The sequence below is a fragment of the Podarcis gaigeae genome (assembly GCF_964106915.1).
Source record: "Podarcis gaigeae genome assembly, chromosome: 1".
NCBI classification, from domain to species: domain Eukaryota; kingdom Metazoa; phylum Chordata; class Lepidosauria; order Squamata; family Lacertidae; genus Podarcis; species Podarcis gaigeae.
In genome coordinates, this window is record NC_139678.1 from 45293389 (window position 1) to 45316960 (window position 23572).

General features: G+C 39.4%; 1 protein-coding gene across 4 annotated transcripts in view; it reads right to left on the reverse strand.

Moving 5' to 3' along the window:
- Positions 1–5352: 5352 nt before the first annotated feature.
- TTBK2 (tau tubulin kinase 2) overlaps positions 5353–23572 on the reverse strand; it is a 40457-nt gene continuing 22237 nt past the window's right edge. For 2 of the 4 annotated variants that reach the window (XM_083728665.1, XM_083728666.1), the window contains exons 9-16: positions 23374–23499; positions 22155–22312; positions 20638–20851; positions 18004–18215; positions 16931–17498; positions 15644–15892; positions 8699–9963; positions 6136–6727 (exon numbers count right to left, since the gene is read on the reverse strand). In XM_083728665.1, coding sequence (XP_083584791.1) covers positions 6259–6727; positions 8699–9963; positions 15644–15892; positions 16931–17498; positions 18004–18215; positions 20638–20851; positions 22155–22312; positions 23374–23499 — 3261 coding nt within the window. In that variant the 3' untranslated portion in view covers positions 6136–6258. Of the gene's footprint in view, positions 5565–6135; positions 6728–8698; positions 9964–15643; positions 15893–16930; positions 17499–18003; positions 18216–20637; positions 20852–22154; positions 22313–23373; positions 23500–23572 lie in introns of those variants that run through there. The other 2 variants (XM_083728668.1, XM_083728667.1) reach the window with 2 other exon arrangements.

Here is a 23572-nt window from a genome sequence, read left to right on the forward strand (position 1 = left end):
ATTCCATCTTACTCAATTTGTTTGTTTTCAGAAAACTATTCTTGCAGGGTTGTGAGGAGAAAAAAAGTTCCTCTGAAATGGAAGGCCAAAATTTGGAGAAAGCTATGTTATATACAAATTCCTGTTCATAAGTACAGGTATCAATCAGTTTATCACTAAAAGACATGCACAACAATAAGCATACTACATATCTGGTTTAAGGCCTGTGCCCACTCATTCCACTAATCTGTTTTACTAACAGATTTAGTTGGTGGAAAAGCAGACTACACAAGAACAAAAGCAAAAAAGTTGCCTTTCTTATTTCCCTGCTTTTTGTTTTGAGACAAAGGAAGGGGTTAGGCACTACCCTAAAATGTCAGAATAGGGATCAGTTGGGTAAGTCAGCTATTACAGCCATTACAGCCCAATCCTCAAAGGCAGCAGGGACAACATACTGTGGGATGGGGGGGGGTCTTCATTCATTCAGTGAGCCCCCATATGTTGTCACAGCTCCCAGAATCTTCAGGTGCATAGGAGGAATCAGTGCTCTGCAGAAATTTCCTCTACGCAACCATGTATGTTTTATCCTAATACAGAGAGGAGCAAGCATTGTAGTGGATTCTCTGACCACTTTCCCCTCTTAAATAAATGTTACTTATGAGGAGTCACTACAATAACAAACCTGATCTTAGGACAAAAGGAAGCCGTCAGAGGATCCTTCCTCTGTGCAAGGCTGGGCAAAGGAGATCTGTGTCCGCTATCCTGGCGGGTTGGGCTGTCCTGAACTCAAAATGCAGGAAGACCAAGACTACAGGAGACAGTATAGCAGCATAGTGATTTGGGAATCACAGCATATAACTTGGGGGCTCAATGCAACAAGATACGCACTATCTTAATTTCCTATTAGCACTAACTGGGAAAATAACACTGTCCTGCATCTTGTAGCATTGAGCCTATAAAAGCAGCAAGGTTATGTTTTCTCTCGGCTATGCCAATAAACCAGTTGGCCTATTACATTTTTACCATTTTTAATTGGTTGGTTTTGAGGAAATGAAAGAAAATGTGCAAATAATATTTTAGATAAATTGAAGGAATAGATTTTAAAATGCAGGCACAGTTACGCTTTCATACTCAAGGAATTTAAGTACATTATTGGCATATATTCATTGTCTTCCTTATGTTATTAGAATTATTGTCCTACGTTTTCTGGAAACGGGAGGTGATACAAAGCATTTCATAGATTTACTACTGTAGACAAATCAGTGTATTACTTATGTTTACTTCAGGGAGGAATTGCATTTGGTGGCATTAGAGAACATTAAATTTGTAAATTATAAAAATAAGCAGCCATAGGTAAAAGTAGAGCAGGGTTTTGAATATTGGTAATTTCTTTTAATTAGACTTGATGGAGATGATGTTCAGCAAGGTGTAGCAGATAGAACGTTATCAAGAGCAAGAGACTATACCCAAAACATTTCCCACAAATACACATGTTGTACTGTAGAATTAAAATAAAAGGAAACCTGAATCAAAAAGGACAACTCTTATTTTCTTGTTACTATTAAAGAATAGCATTAGGGATAGATAATCTCAAAGGCAGGTATTAAAACCTCTAAATGACCCTTACCACAGGCAGTACATGAGTATACAGGAATGCTATGCTTATTGTTACCCTACAAAGGTGCTACGCATAAGTTTCAAACTGCATTCCCTTCCCATCTAGCAAGGCTATATTGTAGCCACAACATGTGTCAGGGATGTAACAAGTGTCCCTCCAACTATTATAGAAGAGTTTGTTGAACAAGGTAAAAATGGAGTTTGCCAGCAATAAACCTCTAATTCTGAGATGTTTCCCATCAATACCATTTAGAAGTGTGATCTACATACCATAATATAGCAGCCTAAAAATGATAATACAAAAAACTGTGCAAAAGATGCTGTGATGTTCCCGGAAGCAGTGAAATAAAGTGTATTCAGCACAAAGTGGCAACAGTTTAGAGAATCTGTAGAGTAGGTACTGTATCTATTATACCTGTCACGGCTTTGGGGTAGTATTCTCAACTTAAGTTGAGCAGTGCTGCTCAGCTGACAGTATTTTGTCTTAAACAGGAAAGGAAGCAATTTGTGGTGATTCCCCCAATCTGCTGCTGCAGTCCCTTTGCCCTTCCTAAACCTGCTCCAGAGAGTTGGGAAACCCTCCTTATCATCAGCTGATTGACACTGCTGGATACAACCAATGGAGTTTCACTGGCAAAATGATGCTGTTTGTGGGTAAATGTCTGCAGCCTGTTCAGAAAATTGTGCAACTATTCCTTACTCTGGCTCAAGCCAATGAGGAAACTAGTTTTATTTGTTCTGATTCAATCCCAGCCATGCTTATTAATTCTTTGCTGCCCTTGATTTACATATTCAAATTTGAAATTTATTATCCAACACAAACTAGATTAAGCAATTCAAATTAACCCCATGACAGCAATCACTTCATTACTGTGTGGCTAGAGTTGTTGTAATCAAAATTCATTCACAATATCTATTTGGTTCACTTCCAGAAGTGGTAACGGTTATGCAGATCTCTGTGTAAGACATGACATGGAGAAACTAAACCACAGATTAAGACAAAGAAAATGAGATGGTTAATAGTAAGCCAACATGCTAATTTAAAGCTTCATTAGTAAACTAAAGGATTTCTAATCACTATTGGATCAGATGTTTGGCAAAGTGACAACTCCAGAAAATAGTTTTTTCAGTCACTGCACTAAAAAAACACATAGGCAACCTCCTGTGCTTTCCACAATTACCTTCTATATCTTGACTGCATTTGTACAACATGGAAAGAAATACAAATGCATTTCAACACAAAATAGTTTGAACATTAGCATACATATGCCCTAAGTAAGAGGAATGTATAACAGCATTTTGACAACATTCTTTTTAAGTTAATGCATAGGATAGGAATTATTTTGTCCCTGACAGCAAAGCATGAAAATACATCTTTGGGATATGCCTCTCCCTACATGCAAGGGGAACTGTTTTTCTAATACTGATGCTCTGGGCATGTTTATAAAGGTTTTCCTCCAGGGCTCTTCTAGAAGCATCATGACCGTGGATTTAGCACAAAATATAAAAACTGAATATTGCAAGCAGTTTAAACAAGTCATAAATAAAGGAATGCCTTTTTAAGCTGAACTTTAGAAATCAAATGGTTATATGACATTAAATGCCTCACAAAAATGTAAGAATGAGCATGAAGAATTCATAACTTTGTTGTTTCAAGGCAGTTATCACAAAGTGATGTACCTCTGCATCAACAAGAATTATTTACCTTCACGATAAATTATTCCCTGGAAGCACTTATGTACCATCTCAAAAGGGGGCATGTCATGTAACCCAGTTTTCCCAAACTGGTGTCCTCCAGAAGTTTGGGACAATTTCCAACAGTCCCAGGCAGCATAACTCGCCATCATGGATGAAGGGAGCCATAGTCCAGAAATCTAATGGACACCAGGTTGGGGAAGACTGATGTAGAATGTTTCAACTACAATCTATGAGGATAATTTGTTAGCTGAAAGCAACTCTATAAAATTTGGTAACATGTGAAGACCAGAACACAGACACTTGGATTGCAGCCTCAGGGAAGCGTTGAGAGTCCCAGCAGCTTTTCATAGACATGGGAGAGGGCAAGAGAAAAGAGCTGACAAGGCAAGGGCAAAGAGAAAATTAATTTTCTTTGCTTGTATCATATTGATCTATTATCATCACTCACTGCCCAGTGTCACAAGGAACAATTTCAACACGAAAGCCTGCTGATGGAAAGATATGGGGGAAAGATGAAAAGTCAAAATCATGAATACACATCTCACTTGGCCATGTATCATAGCTCCCCTGATTCATTCCATTTCATTCTGAAATTTAAAAGTGAAGCGACAAAGCTGATATTGAACACTGAGCTGCTGAGCAACCACCAACCCTTCAGTCCTGAACTGAGGCATGAAGAATATTCAGCTTTGTGCATGCCAGGAAATGGGAGCAGCAAGGCCAAGGGTATTTAATTCAGGCACGCAACTGAAGGAGTACTGCATTGTCTGTGGTCCATAATGTTACAAATGCAAATGAGGGAGTTAAGGATATAGAAGCATATGTATATATATATATATTTATATTTATATTTATAAATATTTATAATATATAATTTACCATGAGAACATGCAATTATTGGTATAGCACCTATCATACAATATAATACAACATAATAGGTCTTATAAATCATATAGTTTCTCAAGAAACAGCAGGTATGCTCTCCCTACTGCATTCCTCTGTAGTGTTTGAAACCTGAATGAGGCTAAGGTTTCACACTGTGCTACATTACTTATGGGAAACAATATACACATTTAAGAGTAAAAAAATTCCAACACATTCTGACAGAACCAGAGAAATTCAGTGCAGCTTCAATGCAGCATTAGAAATGTGTTAGCTCAGAGAGAAAATATTCCCTTTTCCATCCAAAGATACTATTTTGGCAGCAAACGAAGTTAAATAAAACAAAGTTAAATTAAAAATAATTTATGCTGGCTACAGGCATATGACTATAGCAAGCAGATCAGTAATTTCCAAATTTACCCACACATCCAGTATCCCCTACAACAGGTACCTTTTTGGAGAGCTAGTTGTATCCCTTTTAAAACATCCCTATGTGATCCACCATTGATTTCTAAATCTAGCAAAACAAGTCATTTCTCTAATAGTCATAAAATGATACCCATATAAAGTTTGGGAAAACTAAAAGCCACTGATCTTATTCAGAGGGAATGGAAGACAATCCTTAAACATGAGTTTTCAGTATGTTGTTTTCCAAATTATAATGTCCCTAAACACAAGAATATGTCTGAGTAAGGAACTATGTATATTTGTATTGCAGGAAGCTACAGAGGTGCAGGCTTCCACCCAAACCCCCAATAAACATGTATGATTACCTGGTTCAGATTTTGGTAGCAACATCTGCAAATTGGACAGACGTGCTCTTGACATACAATATAGGTTTAGGGATGTTGACATGTGAGAAATAGCGTTGTAGCTTTTACTATCAAGTATTATTTTTCAGATTCTTAAGAAAACAAAGGAATTGCTGCTTCTTTCTAACCTACTACGTATGAAGGCTCTGCAGTGTCCTTTTAGTAGGTGGTGAAAGCTTCATTTATCTTCCAGATTTAGATTACATTCTCAAGTAAGAAGTGTGTAAACATTTTTGCTCTTCCTCAGTACAGTTACACTGAGAGGAACACTGTAAATAAGGTAGGTAAATGGACTAAACATCTCACCCCAATGGGTAAATTCTGATCAGCTTTAACAGTGGCTCTCCTTTGTAGCCTGAGAGACTATTGCACGAACAAATGTTTTAATTATAGGAATGCTCCAGGGTCCAAACTCTTCTGGTTTTCCTTCTTAACTCAGACTGTGAGCATCATCTCCAGATCCTTCATATATGATATGATGTAAACCTGCCATAACTCCAGAAATTCACACACAGATAAATGATCAAGTTGTCCAAGAATCAGGATCTGAACAGCAGTTAATAGAATGTTACCAATCTGAAAATATAGGTAAATTTACATAAATGTTAAATTACATTGGCTTCAGTGGGTTTGTACACATTTACTGCATATAAGAATGTAGCCCACATTAAATATACAGTGGTACAAGATGCTGAGTTTTTCTGTTTTTGCTTTAAAAGGAGGGAAGTAGAAACCAACAAGGAACATGGGCAGTGAGCAACTTGAAAACAGATGTGTGAAGCCCAACACTGATAGAAACTTACAGGAGTATTGCTGTTTCAAATAATGTGCTTTTTAAAAACTCTACTGACACACACAGCTGAGTAGTACCTCAGATGTAATAGTGCCAAGGTGAAATTAATTTCAGGTTTCAGGTTTGATAACTGTGAAAGAGCCTAAAACAGGTCATGCTTTTATATTAAATAAAAAGTAAACTAAAATCTTATTAAAAACACTCACCTCCAAGACACTGTTCTGTTTCACACATCTTGGACTTTCCAGATGCTCCATCCCTGCCCTCTAGCCTCCCTGATCTGCTTGCTGCATGTTCTTAGGAAATGCCTGGCCACTCATATGCAAAGTGGACCTTATAAATATTTCATCTTAATTTTTGTTTCCTTTGAAAGTCAGGATGAACACTGATTTTTGAAGACTTTTGTTTAAATACACAGTACACAAACACAACATGCATCGGATTAAGGGGCTTTGACACCAGACACAGACTCAGTTCCTATCTGCTAAGTTTACTGGCTGATTTGCTCTTCCCTGTGGGAGACTTAACGTTAGAGGAGTGGTGGCAGGAGCCACTAGATCCTTTCAACCCATTCTTGTTAGACTTGTTGTAGCAGTGCTCTTGTTGGCAGGATCTCCTGGAAGATGAAGAGCCTGAAAGACTGGGAGGCGATTTACTCCTTCCAAGATGTGGGGATGAGCTCCTCTGCTCATGGTGAGGACGCCCACCCCGGGATGGTGAGGAGCTGGTAGTACGAGGCAAAGAAGAGCTCCTAGGGGAGGCACTGGGACTGCGTCTGGGGACGACTGGGCTTTTGGGTGGTGTTTTGGGGCTATGTGGAGACCCTGGACTCTTACACTGAGAAGAGCTTCGTGGTTTCTGAGATCCATTCTGAAGAATTTGAGCCAGGCGAGAGATCAGGTCTGAATCAGAGCTGCTACTTCCTAGTACTTTGTACCTGCGCAACCTTCAAGAGAAAGAGAAGTTGATTAGTACCATTACCTCCTTCTCCAGTGCCATGAGAAGGTCTGGGTAGGCTCATACTCTTTGATCTAAGAACAGAGGCGCTTCTCTGTGTGCCCCTCTAGCAAAAGTCCAAGGGGTGGAGTTCTTTTCAGTGGCAGCTCCCCATCTGTAGAATGTTCTTTGCAGGGAAGCTCAGCTGGGACTGGCATTAACAACCTTCTGCTGCCAGGTGAAATCCTCTCTTCCCACGTATTTGAGCATTAATATCACTGTGGTTCCTGTGGAAATTTTAGCTATGTATTTCTTGGTGATCGTGCTTATGTTGTGTATGGGATGGAGTAATCTGATTAATTATAATTAGTAGATGGTCACTTTTAATGTACTGTTGCTGTTTTAAATGTTGTATTGGTATGGATTTTTTATTCTTATAGGTCACTTTGAGGTACTTTTGTGGAAAGAATTGAATGCATTAACTCTACAATAACCACTACTACAATGTGGCATCTTTACTACTTATTTCCAGGCCTGGCCTAATGTGCTACTGTAAAAGGACCAAGGCAAATCAAGAACTGCCTTATCCCACAGGAAGCTGTCCAAGTCCTGAAATCAACCTGAGGTCCCGCTCTCTGTTCCATCATTGAGATAGGATGGGTAGATATAAGGAATATAGCTTTTTTAGTGATAACACCAAAGAGGAAAGGCTTCCCTCATGTGATCCAGCAGACTCCCTCTCTTCTTGCATCCAGGCAAGAACTCATTTGACAAGCACAAGAAACTGAAGCTTCTGCGCCAACTTTTAAATGTCTCCTGAAACTACTCCACAAGGCCTATGTGGGCAATTAAGAATACATCCTTCCACAATGGTTAACTGATGTATGCTTTTAGTTTTTAACTTTTTATGGTTTTTATTGCATGGTTTTTAAGTTTTATTGCTGTAAACTGATTTGATTTTTTTAAATGACATAGCAGTAAATAAATAAATTGAATAAATAATACATAGGTATAAGTATACTGCATGCATTCACTGTAAAATGCAAAATCTGGTATTTGACACCCAATTTAGCATCCTAAAAGCAACTTTTAAACTTCAGTATGTGTGGCTACAAAGCCTATAAGAATGCAATCTGTATTCAGAATCTGTACAAGTGCTGCACAGGACCATCAGGTGGTCTTGGCTATTGTTCCTCGCTGGTAATTTTTTTTTGTGACTTGAAGGCAGCATGTTACAATTTCCTGCAGTACAAAACCCTGTTTAATGAGAATCCATAGCAGGACAAGAGGAAAAAGAGAGAGAGTGTAGCGCAAAAAGCAAGAGCTGTCTCATACCGTCTTCAAAGTCTCTGAAAAGCCATGATTCTCAGCCATAGTCTGCATTACCTTGTAAACACCACCCAGGAAAAGTTTTTGCTTGAAAGAAAAGCTACAAATAACAAAATATTTTGTTTCTGCTTACATTCTGCTATTGTGTCCTTTAAATACTTAATAGTTAAAGGTCCAGCTTTAAGAAAAAGCATATGATCAGTTCTTGGTTGGTTTTTGGGTAAATCAGACAAGGAATGGTAACAGAAAAGGTGTTTTCTTAATGGCATTACCCAAAGATATATGATAAGGAGTGGTTTATATTAAGAGTCATAGCTTGATTTTCTTACTATCATATCCAGCTCACTTGGTGTGTACTCTTAGGTCTCTATAGGCAATCCAGGTTCACTTAAATCTAGAAGCAAAATGTTTTAGAAACCTAGTGTTTTAAATTAATATTGTATACAAATGTTGTTAATGTTCTTATTCAGGTAATTTTTTTTCCTGAATTTTGAAAGAGAAAAATATTCTGTATGTGTGTATGCACATAAGCTTGACTGCAGGTATTTGTGGGGGGGGGGCAGAGAGTACTTAGTGCAATATGCATGGTATCATACAAAGCCTTCCCAAAGCTGCTCAAATCTGCTTCAAAGGTGTAGCTGTTTTTACTTACCTGGCTTCTACTCCAGGCCTTGTTGGTGGTCTTCCTGGTGGTGGACGAGGAAAAAACTGAGCTGAATTTGAACTGCTAACGTGATCTGTGGGAGTCCAAGATACGGGTCTTGGGATTTTGCTCTTTCTGGACTGAGGATTGCTTGGTGACAAAAAACTCTCCTCTACTTGGCTGTGCAAATGAGTGTCCAGTGTCAGTTTTGAAAAGGAGGACAACACATCTTCAGGAAGCGGTAATGGACCAGCAACTACTTTTTCTTTCAGTGACTTGTCAGAGGCACTTGAGAGGTCACCAAGGAAAGATTTGAGCTGTCTCTTTTCTACAAGTAATCTAACCAAGTCTGTCTGATGAGCCTTTTTTAGAAGCAGCTTCTCCTTTGCTGAAACAGGAGATGATTCTGATGAGGAGTCTACCTCTTGTGCTAAAACTGGAATGCGACTCTGTCTAGCCACGAATGCAGATCTAACTAACTCCTTCTTGGATGGATTAGAACTCTCATTCTCTGAACTGGAGTGCAACAATTCTCCATTTCTCTGGACATTTTGCTCTTCTTTCCCCTCTTGGTGCAAAAAGGTGGCAAGGTTCACCGGTTGGCATTGCAATTCTTCAGCATGATCAATATCCCCATCATCATGGAAACCATTTTCTTGCACTGGTACTACTTGGTTTTCCTGTTTTTGAGCAAACGGGTCAGTACTTCTTGATAAAGAAACATCTGATGTTTCGGCTGCTGACTGCTTCTGTAACTCCTGTTTTGCATCCTGATTTGGCAAGGAGGAGGAAGGAATTGGCCTCAGTTCTTCAGGTTCTGTAACAGCCAGAGGACCATCCAATACAGATTCAGTGTTTCCTTGAGCAGTTGAACATGGTCCTTCAATCTGTAGTTCAATATCATTTTCATAAGCCACAGGAAGCTGATTCTCTTCCACTTTTTCAAAGAGATTTTCTCCTTGTCTCTTCGTGTATTGTTCAAGTAAGTCTGTTTGGCTATGATCTTGGATTCCAACACATTCTTCAATACACTCATCCTTTCCAATTGCCTCTAGGTTGTGGTCTAACTTGTGTACTACATCTGTTCTACTGGCACTAAGAGTTAGTGCATCGTTTGCCACTGCCAAGCCAACCAAGTTCTCCTTAGGAGAGGAAAGTTCAACAGTATGTTCCAAAAGCCGAGGATCCCGGTCCTTCTTCTCTAGTTGCTGGCCAAAATGAAAACTCTCCGAAGCAGACTGTGTGGATGCCATTGATGGTCTGGGTATTGTAACCTATACAGAAAACAGGAAGAAAGAAATGATATTACAGAAAAGATTTTTATTGGCTTTGAAATTACATATTGCCATATCATATTTTCAAGTTCAAAAAGACAAGTAATAGATAACTTGCTCTTGCACAACTACTCAGCCCTATATTTTTGTATCTCTGTGCTGGGCCAACTGGTACAATCTCTACTGGGGAAAAACTGGAGGACAACAGGAAAATTTTAAGCTGGGTTGTAAATTAGGGTTAACATGGCAATTCAATGTATGTTTGTGTGTGGTAACATTAACAGTCCTCATCAAAATCACTAATCTCCTCACTGCCAGCTCTATAGGTCTCTGCTCTGTCCTCATCTAACTCAATCTTTATGTGGTGTTTGATACGGCTGGCCCCCTATGACTCTGTTCATAGATGGTTGTCCTTATCCTGGCTGGATCACTCTTTCAGCATTTCCACAGAAATATGGTTCTCTTCTGCCTTCCCACTGTTTTGTGGAGTTCTTCAGGGTTCCATTCTTGGTTCCTTGCTATTCTCTCTCTGAACGTTTTTTTTTCTGAGTAACTTCATCAAAATCTGTATCTCTCATTACCATGTAGAGAACGATGGTACTCAATGATACCTTTCTACTCCAGAACATTTGCCTCAGCTAATCCTGCATTTCCACTTGCCTCTCTGATATTTACCTAAAGGTCTCACCATCATCTAAATTTCAGTATCTCAATGACTGACCTATTCATCATTACTCTATAGTAATTAAGATTATCATCCACATTGTTGACCAGGGTGGGTGGGGAGTATTAGAATGATATTCAGCTAAGTTTTATTCAGAGTAGACCCACTGAAATTAATAAACCTAACTTAAGACATATTCATTAATTTCACTGGGTATACTCTGAATAAGTCTTATTTAAACAGTACTCATGGTTTTTAATTCTTTCCTTGCTATCACATAGGTTCTTAATCGGAAAATCAGGCTATTTCCTAAACTACACAGCAAAAATAAATATTTACATTTGTAACTGCTGAAGGTGACTAAGGTTGCATGCTTATGAGTTAGGAAATGAAGCTAAACAAAATGTAGCTACACTTCTCACATGGTAGGGCTGGGGGTTAGGTAGAAATATTAAGTCTTCTGTCTTTGAAAATGACAAGGCATTCAGGAAAAGAAATCAGCAACACAGAGATATAGGATCAAACAGAAAGAGGTGATAGAGAACAGATTTGGAAGCCATCATCATATGGGTATTAGCTGACACTATGAAAATGATAACAATCAAAAATTTATTTTCTGGCTTTTTACCATCTCCCATTTAAGTTATAGGCTTGTTATGAAAAGAGATTTTTTAGAAATTGACATTTCTACTTTTAATCATGCAGTGGCTCACATGACTGAAGAAACGCTAATTGAAAAAACAGCTCACTGTCTCTCTCTGGTGGGCAAAGACTAAGTGATATTATTTAAAGTAGGAAAGATAGCAATGATTTGAAACAATGGTTTTTTTCATAAGAATAAAAATTAGGTCAAAACTATGATACCTAGTCAATACTTAAAAGAGGCCTTCTCATTACTGTTAGAGATTCTTTTTAAAGGGCATTATGGTAATAAAACAGCTTAGAGCAACCAGAACTGCTGGTTAGCCTTGCTATAGTATAAGAAATCAGTGGGCCTTCCTCCCTACTCCAGCAACTGGAAAACTTTGCACTAAGCAACCAATTTCAAGGAGCCATTTGTTCATGCTCAGGTTAAGCAAGGTAACAGAACAAAGGTCCTTCTTGCTGTAACAGAGAGTCAAAAGCTTTTCTTTTCCATCCCCCTAATTCCATTATCACCTACTGAAGGGGTCTTGGGTTTTGAGGCGGAACAAATCAAATTCAAAAGAAGTTTGAAGGGCAGCATATGTGCCGCCCCTCCCCCCGCAATAATGAAATGCCTATGAAGTTAATGCCCAATATTGTAGTACTGAACTTATTTATTTCATAAAATTTATACACTGTTTGATTGTAAAAAGCCTCAAAAAGGCTTACAAAAAGATAAAAAAAATAGCATCAAGGAAAAAAAATACAACCATACTTCTTTTTATTTGAAGTATGAAAGTTGTAGAGTTAAATGTATTCTTACAGTACAATCATTTTCAAGGTTATGGAAGTTACACCTCCACAGCTAAAATCTTTTATATTTAATTTATATTTTGTCTTCTTCCTTGGTGCTTTCTTTCCCTAATTCCTTCCATTTTTCACATGTCTGTTTATATTGTAAGCCTGCAGGTGGAGTTTACTCATTGTCAGTTTTGTTTTATGCTGTATATTATATTATTATTATTATTATTATTATTATTATTATTATTATTATTATTAAAAATGCAATATTGAAAACAGTTGAAAATAATTTACAACCCCTGAAATAAGGTGGGTCATTAAAATATACACCCCAGATATCAAAAGCTAGGTAGAGAGGTGTGTCTTCAGCATTCACCAAAAGCCGTGTAATGAAGATGCCAGATGCATCTCTATGAGAAGCTAGTCAGTAATCTGGTTACCCTATTTTGAACTAATTGAAGTACCCAAGTCATGTGCACATAGTGCACATTGCAATAATCTAATCTGGAAGATACCACAACATGACCAAGTCATTTATGTCCAAAATGGGCTGTAGCTCGTGAACCAACCAGAGCTGGGAAAAGGCAAAATTCCTTGTCACCAAAGCCATTTGAGCCTCCACTGACAGTGCTTAACCCAGGAGCACCTCAAGCTGCAGACCTGCTCCTTCTAGGGAAGTGTAACCCTATCCAGGACAGGTGGTCTCCCCCAAACCCAGATGTGGTAACTCAGAATACATAACATCTCTGCCTTTTCAAGATCAGATTCAGTTTATTGGGTCAACATTTAGCCCATCACCACCTCCCAGCACTGGTTTAACACTTCAACTGCCTCTCCTGATTTAGATGGTACAGAAAGACAGAGCTGGGTGTCATTTGCGTATTGATAGCACTTCACTCCGAATCCCCTGGTGACAGCGCCCAGAGGCTTCATATATATGTTTAATACCAAGGGGGACAAGATGGAACCATGTGAGACACCACAGAACAACTCCCATGGTGCTGAAGAGTAGCCTCTCATAGCTACATTTGGGAAACAACCTTAGGAGTATGAGCAAAACCTCTGAAACAGAGTGCCCCCCACACTTCCCTGAGACATTCCAGAATACCACAGTCAACAGTTCTGAAAGCCCCTGAGAGATCAAAGACAACAAACAGAGTCACACTCCCCCCCCCCCCCATCGCTCTCCCACGACATGTCATCTACCAGGGCTACCAAAGGCAGCTTCAGTACCATGACCAGGCCTGAAGCCAGCCAGGAATGGATCCAAGCAACCAGTTTTCTCCAAACTCGTCTGATGCGGGACCACCACCACCTTTTTGAGCACCTTGCCCAAAAGGGAATATTCATCACTGGTAGTGTACAGCGCCTTAGCCTTTTGGAAACTGTAATTTATTGCCTCTACATAAACAGAAGGACTGCTGTTCATGGAGGAAACTGGAAACCAATGAAGGCTCCCCTATGAAGTTTGGGGGCAATAAGGTGGCATTATTCATCCCCCCCCCTTGGGAACAACTGGTCTAGTGTATTCCTTAGCTTTTCATTTAGTGAAAAACTAAATGTTCTTTCCTATTTTTATCTTGCCAGAAATTTATCTGATACAATGTTTGCCATTCGTTAGACATATACTGTATTAGAAAAGTAAAACTGCATTCTAGCCTCAGGACACAAAATATGATACACAGTACTATTCTAGTTGAGCTTCTAAAATACATTATCTTTCTAAAAGCAGATCATATATATCCATTCTTTCTTCCATTAAATTCAAGGCTATCTCTTATACAGGAATTAACCAGACTAAGACTTGCTCAGCTTTAGAAAGACTGCAGCAACATGTGTATTAAGACAATGATAGGATCATGATTTTGATTATAGTCTTCCCAGTAGCAAATATTAAACCCTACTGAAGTTTCAGTATTTAAAAATTCAGAAACCAAGCAACAAACTAAAAGTATCCAAGTTCAATATATACAAGTAAATCTACATGCTGCAGCACAGAATGCAGTGATGATTTAATCCAGTGACAGAGCATGACAATTGAAACAAATGTTATTTTGTATATAAAGCAAAATGAAGAGCTCTGCTGGAATGTCCTATACGCACGGCAGTATTTTGGTGGGATGGATTAAAATGAGAGGTTAAAACCACACTGTTTAATAGTCATTTCATGTATAAGTTCCTCAGCTGCTATTAACAATTCTAAGTGCTATTATTATTTTGAATACTAGTATTTTTGCCTGGAAAGAAAAATAGCTTGGATATTAGGTTCTCAGCGTTTTCTATATTACTTTCCCCTATGCTAAATACTCCTACCATTCATTTTAGTGCCCTGGACAATACACTTTAGCTTCCTATTCGTTGTGGAAATACCTAACAATTTTGTTAGTCCTATCAATTGGGAAATAAGACTCAAACACAAGAGTCAATACTTTTTTCCAGCCGGTAGGCTAGATCCTGACCTCCCACACATCCCACAATGCACTTTGACAGCAAGTCCTGCATTGTCTTGTTTGAAACATGGTTTGGATTCGAACCATGCCTGCAAATGGTCAGTTTTCCTCTGCAGACTAGCAAAGCTCTATGCAAAGCTGGTCTACAGAGGAAAATAATTTGTTTGCAGACACAAGCAGAACCCAAACCACAGTGACATATGGGAAACTTCAAAAGGGCTCGCTGTCAGTAGAGATAGTGAGCCCCACTTTCCAAGGGACAATCAAGAGTGCACTTTAAGCATCCAATTATTTCTTTTTGGCCTCATTTTTACCTAATTTACCCCTAATTGTCATATATGTTGTCAGGTGTGGGATAGGTAGGTGTGGTTTGCAGGAAACGGCCTTGTGAACCAAATTAGGATCCTTGTTGGGCCTAATTTGACCACAGGCTACAAGTTCCCTATGCCTTCTCTCTCTCTCTCTCTCTCTCTCTCTCTCTCTCTCACACACACACACACACACACACACTTTAGTATATTCATTTAAAAAAACGTACAAGTCACCTATGCTTCCTGGCTGTTATCTACTGACAGTGCTTTAACCTAAGGTTAAAACTACAGAGGTTCTCATTCATCGTTTCTTAAAATTAAGAAATTTCATTTTCTGCATAGTAAATCAGCTTAATGGAATTTTCCTGCTCTAGCCTCTGCATATTAAGAAGAGTTTGGAAGAAGAAGAGTTTGGATTTGATATCCTGCTTTATCATTACCCAAAGGAGTCTGAAAGCGGCTAACATTCTCCTTTCCCTTCCTCCCCCACAACAAACACTCTGTGAGGTGAGTGAGGCTGAGAGACTTCAGAGAAGTGTGACTGGCCCAAGGTCACCCAGCAGCTGCATGTGGAGGAGCGGAGACACGAACCCGGTTCCCCAGATTACGAGACTACCGCTCTTAACCACTACACCATACTGGCTCTAAGTAGTGCTTTTGTCTGAAATTTACATCTCTTAAGTTATTATTTTTATTTCTCAAGACCAGTGTTTTCAAAAGGTAAGTATTTATACATAAGTCTACATTTGAGCAATGCAAAGTAGCTGGGAACCCATAAAACATGGCAAATGACTGACACAGTGTAGTTGCTTAGATGAAGATGCATTCACCTGCTGAAGTTGTGCTTTTGAGATGCGAATGACAGGGGGAAACTTGTTTCCACTGGGAATGACAGGAAGTTGCCTACGGGCAGCTGACCAGGAAGAGGAAGAGTGGCTGTCTCCTGATTGACTCCTTGGAAAGCCAGCCTCTTTCACAGGGTCCGGGTGGGTGGTGAGGTGGGTTATAGGGCTCAGGGTACGGAGGATGGGACTTGAAATTCTTGGGATGGAGAAATGCAGCATGTGAAGTGAGTTGAGCTGTGAGAACAACATGGCAAGGAAAAAAGAAAATGCTTCAAATATATAAAGATTACTTTATTTCGGTCTGCTCTCTGTAGCTTTGAACTTTGTTTCCTCCAGTAGCCAATATTAGAAAGAGTAAATACTGGCAGCCACATGATGCTGATTAGAACAGACAGAGACAAGGCTATACTGTTGAGAAAGGTTAAGAGTTTCAAAGTAAGCAAAAGTGACGAAGAACTGAATAGACAGTGGGCTGTGAAGAACCAGAGAACTGAAAACAAGTTTACACCTGGGTGGGTGGGTTAGTATTTTTCAAAATTCTTCAGTATCTACAATCAACAGTTACTGACCATTGGTAATAAAAACAGAATTCAAGAAAAGTTAAATTATATCAGGTAATTATTCAAACTAGGTGCATTCCTCATTTTTTTATATTTCAAAAGTGTTTTTTGGAAATGAACAAGCCACTTTTTTCTGCAATAAAGGAACAACATTATTTATATTACGTCATTGCAAAACCTTAGTACAGTGGTATCTCAAGTTACAAACGCCTCAGGTTACAAATGCCTCAGGTTACAAACTCCGCTAACCTGGAAGAGTTACCTCGAGTTGAGAACTTTGCCCCAGGATGAGAATGGAAATTGTGTGCCGGCAGCGCAGCAGCAAGAGGCCCCATTAGCGAACGCACGCCTCTAGTTAAGAACAGTTTCAGGTTAAGAACGGACCTCCGGAACGAATTAAGTTCGTAACTAGAGGTACCACTGTATTTTCAATAATTCTCAAACATACCATCACTCTTGTGCTTTCTTAGCATGTATCTTAATTAAATCAAAATTGAGAGTTTTGGACGTTATTGAAATACATGCTAAACCCTGAAAAAATGCTTCTGCAAAGTGCAATTAACTATCATACTCTTCTTAAATTGACTGCAAGCAGGATATTATCTCTATGCAGTATTTTGATTAAGCTTCAGATCTCATGCTTTCAGTTAAAGATTTCTCACAGTGTCTGAATACAACAGAGATGAGCTACAGCTATTAACAGTTCACTTACTGGAGTAAGAGCCCCTTCTGCTTGGGCCTCCATTAGGCTTGTGGGTGTGACTGCAAGAAGATGACCAGCAGTTCCAACTGGGAGTTCTAGTTGATCTGTAAACTGTTCAGAAGCGGCTGTACCATGACACTCAATATCTAGATCCAATGCTGGTCCCATAGCTGTATTCTTGGTATGAGCTCTAAGCTTATCTTCTTGTGGGGGCTCTTCAAGGACTTGAAGCACCTCAGGCTCCTCATCGGAGGGGCTTCCAGTTGTTTTATGCCCTAAAACTCCATTAGTCCTGAAATCCTGCAAGTCTCTGTCTTTATCCACCATGACCCATTCCTTGGAGTCAACCTCCTGCTGGCAGGAACTCAAATTGACTGCCACATATCCATTGCTGACAACACCATCACCCTGTTCTGGAGAGCTGCCAGAAATGGGCTTGGAAGCTTCAGGTAGGTATTCTTCATCATAGTGCCAAACATGCTCTTGACTGGAAGCAACTGGAGGCATGGGTGGTTTTTGAAAAGCTGCAACAGCAGATTCTTTGCCAGGATTCAACTCTCTTTTCTTCTTCTCCATGCTTGAGAATGTTGAGAGAAATTAATGAAACATGATAAAGCAAATTAGGATTGAGTAAACCATGTTAAGTGAAAAATAAGAGGATACTATCTAATGTAGACAAATTAGGCCATTTGTTATCAATATCATTACATTTCTATTTCTAGTAGATGTTCTGGGGTAGCTCCTGTGGCATCCTCCAGATGTTCTAGGACTACAACTCTCATCAACACTCAGCATGTCAAATGGCCAGGAATTATGAGAGCTATAGTGCAAGAACATCTGGAGGGCACCATGTTGGCTACCCCTGTTCTAACTAATCTTTTAGAACTGGATTTCTAAATTATATTATGAATTACTGGCTCCCCATTCCCAAAACCTGACTTTACTTTCCCTGCATTTGTAGGGTCAAGCATATGGCATGAGTAACAGTGAAATCTGTGCCAAATAACTAATCAATTAAAGATGACTCACTATAAGCAAAGCAACTGCTAAGAAAGCTTAGCAAAACAAAAGCCATTGCATACCAGACTTCCAGAAATTTATCCGTATCTGGCTTGGACTCCAAGGTCAGACGTTTCTCCAGTTCAAAACTGTGAATTGATCGTAGCTTGCGCACCAGAGGAACATCCCGATCTAGCTGTGTGGTCTCTGAGCGGACTCTAATTGGAGAACCAAGGCTTGGTGCATTAAGCATGCCATTAATTGGTCCATGGCTGTTTTCCTCTTCTGTAGCATGCTGTGATTAAAAACACCATAAGAGAACTATAAAATACCAGGTAAAAGACACAAAATGTAACATTTAGTTGTTGGCATCCCGGCTTTTCATTCTGTCAAAACACTTTCAGTTCTTCTATTTGTTAGGCTTGCAATGCTAAATGTAGTCAGAACTGCAGCAAAAAGATCGCTGCTCAACTTCATTTACCACCAGAACTTAACTAATTTCCACATGAACTTTCAATTTTGCATGTGGCTAATATGCAGTCTTCTGTAAATGTGCTTTTGAAATTGTTTGCTTGTGGACTTAAACTCCAAATCAGTATCCATATCTAAAAGCAGCCCTATATACTACCTAACATCCAGGGTTTAGATACTAATGAACATAGAAAACTGCCTTATTTCAAATTAGACCAAGCTCAATAGCAGCAATCTACAGAAGCAGGAGTCTTCCTAGCCCTATATGGAAAGACCAGGATTGAAACAGAGGCCCCTAAGTTGCAAACAATATACTCTATCACTGAGCAGATAACCCTTTTCAAAAATTAAGTTTTAATGTTTTCTGATTTCACTCACACACGGCTGATCCCACTAGCAAACACAAATATCTAAAGAGCTATCACAGGGAAGATGGAGCAACCTTGTTTTCTCCTGACAGAGGAGCGGTCTCCCTCAGGAGGTTGTGGATTCTCCTTCCCTTGGAGGTTTTTAAGCAGAGGTTGGATGGCCATCTGTCATGGATGCTCTAGCTGAGATTCATGCATTGCAGGGAAGTGGACAAGGTGACCCTTGGTTACCTTCCAACTCTACAGTTCTGTGATTCTATAGGTGCTCTTATACAATTCATTTAGCAGAAGCCTCTGCTAACAGAATCAATGAGGTTTTTAACTAATTCTACCTCCCGCCTGCAGTCCCCCGTTCCCAAAACTCTTCAGAGCAGATTATTTGTGAAGCAGAGCAGCTGAGGCCGGGAGATGTACCGCTCCTTCCATTAGCAGAGGTGCTCACCAAACTGAAATATCTTCCATCTGTGGAACAACACCTGAACTCTACCCAGCATCCCTACCACCACACAGAAGGAACTACATGTCCCATGACTGCTCTAAGAAAGGGCTGTTTTGTCTAAAATAGCAATACCACCTTAAAAAGGTAAAGGTAAAGGTACCCCTGCCTGTACGGGCCAGTCTTGACAGACTCTGGGGTTGTGCGCCCATCTCACTTAAGAGGCCAGGGGCCAGCGCTGTCCGGAGACACTTCCGGGTCACGTGGCCAGCGTGACAAAGCTGCATCTGGCGAGCCAGAGCCGCACACGGAAATGCCGTTTACCTTCCCGCTGGTAAGCGGTCCCTATTTATCTACTTGCACCCGGAGGTGCTTTCGAACTGCTAGGTTGGCAGGCGCTGGGACCGAGAAGCGGGAGCGCACCCCGCGCAGGGATTCGAACCGACGACCTTTCGATCGGCAAGTCCTAGGCGCTGAGGCTTTAACCCACAGCGCCACCTGCGTCCCAACAATACCACCTTAGCTGTGACCAAAAAAGCATCAGGGAGACAGATTGTAATATGCTACAGAAACAAGCAGCCACAGAAGACAAAGCTGAACCTTCAGCTTATTCCTGTGATCAGTGGTCAAAAGGTGAAAACATAAAGTAATGAAAAATGGGGTTACAAATAGCCTACTTCAACTATATACTCTGATATATGTCCCAAATGCTGTGCTTGGGGCCACAGTAAAATTGCTCACTGTAATGCAAGCTAGGCGTCCTTAGCAATTTAACAAAAAGTAGGAAAGAATTTATAAAGAGAATATATTTTCACAATACTACTATATAACCTAAGGTGCAGTAATATAAAGAATACAATGCAGTTATGGCTATGCTCAAAAGTTAGCATAGAGCTGGAGTAGATATAGAAAATAACAACAAATTATCAGGAAGAAACAGTATCTTCCTCACGAATACTTGCTTAAAAATGGAGAGTTCTGTGATGGGGAAAAGAACTACCACAATAAGGAAGAACAAATGTAGGTTTATAAAATTATAAACAAATAAACAATTCTCTCAACACATTAGAACTCTTGAGTCATCAAATGGAAAGCTGTCAGTAGGCTCAGGACAAACAGAAGAAAGCATAATTAACTTAAGAAAACCACTGAAACAGAATACAGAGATGTCCACTATCTTATATAGTTCACGGTCTCGTATGGCTTTCAGGAATGAACAACTCTTTATCAAATAGCAGAAAACAAAACCTTAATGTTAAAAGAAATATATCAAATGCTGGGACAAATGACATAGTTGTCCCCAACATACTCAGCTTCTTCATTTCCCGGGACATCTGACTTGCTGATAATATAGTGATTTTATTTGATCCATTGAAGCAAATCTTAAGATATAGAACCAAAAAAGAATTGACTGTTATTGTCTGCTCAATTATAGTACTTACTTTATGGACACCTGCTTTTATCTTATTCCTGTTTGCATCCATTTCCTCCCACACATCTTTTTCCTGAAGATGATGTCCAGGAGACTCTGGTAGCTTTTCTGGAGAGATTCCCATAGGGATACCATTCTCACCATCACTAAGATGTTCATCTGGAAACACATCATCTGTATTCTCTCTCAACATATCTCCTGGTATTGGTGTAGCATTGGCAATTCTATGAAGAAGAAGAAAAATAACAACAAAGAAACAGCATTGTAATATGAAAGTTTGACTCAAGGATGCAGCACAGGTTACACCCTCCCTTCTTCCTCTGGATGTTGTTAAGACTATAAGACAGCATAGCCACTGGTCAGTGATGATGAGAGCTGCAATCCAGCAACATCAGGAGGGCCACAGGTTCCCATCTATACTCTAAGTGTTTAAACCATGATCCTTCAGGTCTCAGGCCTCATCTAATAAGCTATTGTAAAACAGTGTGTGCGCCATCCTCACAACTCTTCAGGGTTCAGCCTTTGCATCTGGCAGCAAGTAAGAAGCACCTGGATTGGTCAGACCTGGTATCACACACTGAGATTCTAAACAGAGCTTTACTCTCTACTGGCTGTATACTCTACCTCCTTTCAGCTCAAACCTTAGGGAATCTGAACTCAGAACATTGCCATCAGTTCCGAGACTGAAGGGCAGCTCTATGCTTCTGCATCTTCCCTAGTCATAGTGCAGCATGCAGGAGCAAGATTAGAATGCTGGTACAGTGGTATCTTGGTTGTTGAACCTAATCCGTTCCGGGAGTCCGTTCAACTCCTGGAACCGTTGAAAAACCAAGGCGTGGCTTTCAATTGGTTGCAAGAGCTTCCTGCACTCAAGTCATGGAAGCTTCCAAAGAACATTCGAAAGCTGGAACACTTACTTCCAGGTTTTCAGCATTCGGGAGTCAAAACATATGCATACCAAGGCGTTCTAGAACCAAGGTATGACTGTATTGTGTTATTTTGCCACAATGCTATGAAGTGGGGGGGGGGGTGAGGAGATATGTAAACTACATTAATGGGTTTGTCACCTATAACCAACATAATTAATACAAAGTTTTAAATTTTGTCACCTATTCAACAAAGACCTCTAGGCTGTTCACAAAGTTATCTGGGTAGTAGTACACTCTCCAGGTACTCTCCCAAATGGAAACTGAGCAATCTGTTTTTCTTAATGCTGCAACACAATTTAGAATGAGAATCACATATAATCCCATCACAGATTCCTAAAACTATTCAAAACAGAAGCACTGACTTTTCAGAGAAGTATGAAAGGTTCTTCCAAGCAAGCTCTCCAGAGTTTGTCTGTCAACACCTGGTTATGGAAGAAGCACATCTGGTTCCCTCACCATTACAATGCTATCACGTAAGGAACAGAAGTCTAGATGCCTTTAGGTCAAGGTCTTAGGACAGAGAAAGAATGCCTATTATCCAGAATGTCACATGTCACTTCATTAACTGGATGACATCAAAAGGAATGCTCCAACATACCCTATGGCAGCTGGGGTCTGACGAGTGTGCAGTTGAGGAGTAGTTGAAGTGGTGGTTGTTGTTAAAGAGCCATCAGCTCCACTCTTTTCCCAGTCAAATAGGTCACTCTCAGTCACCCCAGAAGTCTTCATGCTGTTGTCAAAGACGGACATGAGAAGCTATATAAACAAAAGAGAAGAGTTGGTATGCTCCCAGGTTACATTTAGAAAACTCACGAAAGTTGTTCTTTCACGCCATTCATGAATTTTTTTTATAAAAAAAATCTATTATTTATTTATTGAATTTCTATACACTTCAGCCAAGGATCACAGGGCAGTTTACATTATAAAAACACAAAACTACACAACATAATAACAAACAATGACACTCAACAGTTTAAAAGACCATAGATTGTTTAATTTGCCAAAGGCCTTGGAGAAGAGGAATGTTTCATATCCTATGAAAGGCAGACATTATATTGATATCTGTTAAAAAAGGCAACACAGCATTCAAATGATGGACAGGTTTCATTAATAAGTTGAAGCCGTTATATTTACACGGCTGTCATCGCAAAACATTTTCTTACACCTGTTTTCTATTACAGGTTAAGTACAGTGTATATTGTGGCATGAGGATTAACAGGAAGTGGGCAATAAAAAGAACACTGTATGAGCAAGCACAAAGAATACCATGGAAGAAATAAGGATCTAGACACTTTGATATATTCTATTTTAAAAAATACTTTCCAATTTCTTCTGCAAATCTTTGCAAAACTACCCAAATATGAACATTGTAGAATTCTGCCTCATCAGCTAATTTCTCTAACTGATACAGGGGTACAATTCCTGCAGAAAAATGGTTTCATATACACACTGCATAAAACATGCAGGGCCATCTGAATTGTGTTTGGAAATCAATATATTCAATGTATCGAAATATGTCTTAGACACCAGAATAAAGACACAATAAAAAATGCACAAGCAGCTTAAAATGAGTAAAAAGGAAACCATTCTCTTCAGCTGCTTGTCATTTTTTTACTTTAGAAGTTCTGTAATAAAGTTAGTATGGATTTGTCTAGGTACGATATGACAAAACACAAGAGGCAAAAGTAAGGTATAATGATAGTGTACCTAATTAGCTATTGCTACTCATTGGAACAGATGTGTGAATGCATGTTGAAGTGTTTAACAAGGCATGGGTTTCCAATAAGACATAAAATTAAGATATTAAAAAATCATACCTGGTAATCAGGTTTAGTAAAATAATCTAAAGTAGAAATGTGATCTAGAAAGGTGTTAAATTCTTGAGGGAGATGTTTCAGCATCAGCCGGTGGTCATACCTCTCTTTTATGGAGCCCACTTGCTCCTACAAGTAGGGAAATGAAATATTTACCATACTTTCCTTCAGTTCCTTATAGACATTATTTATTTATATGCCA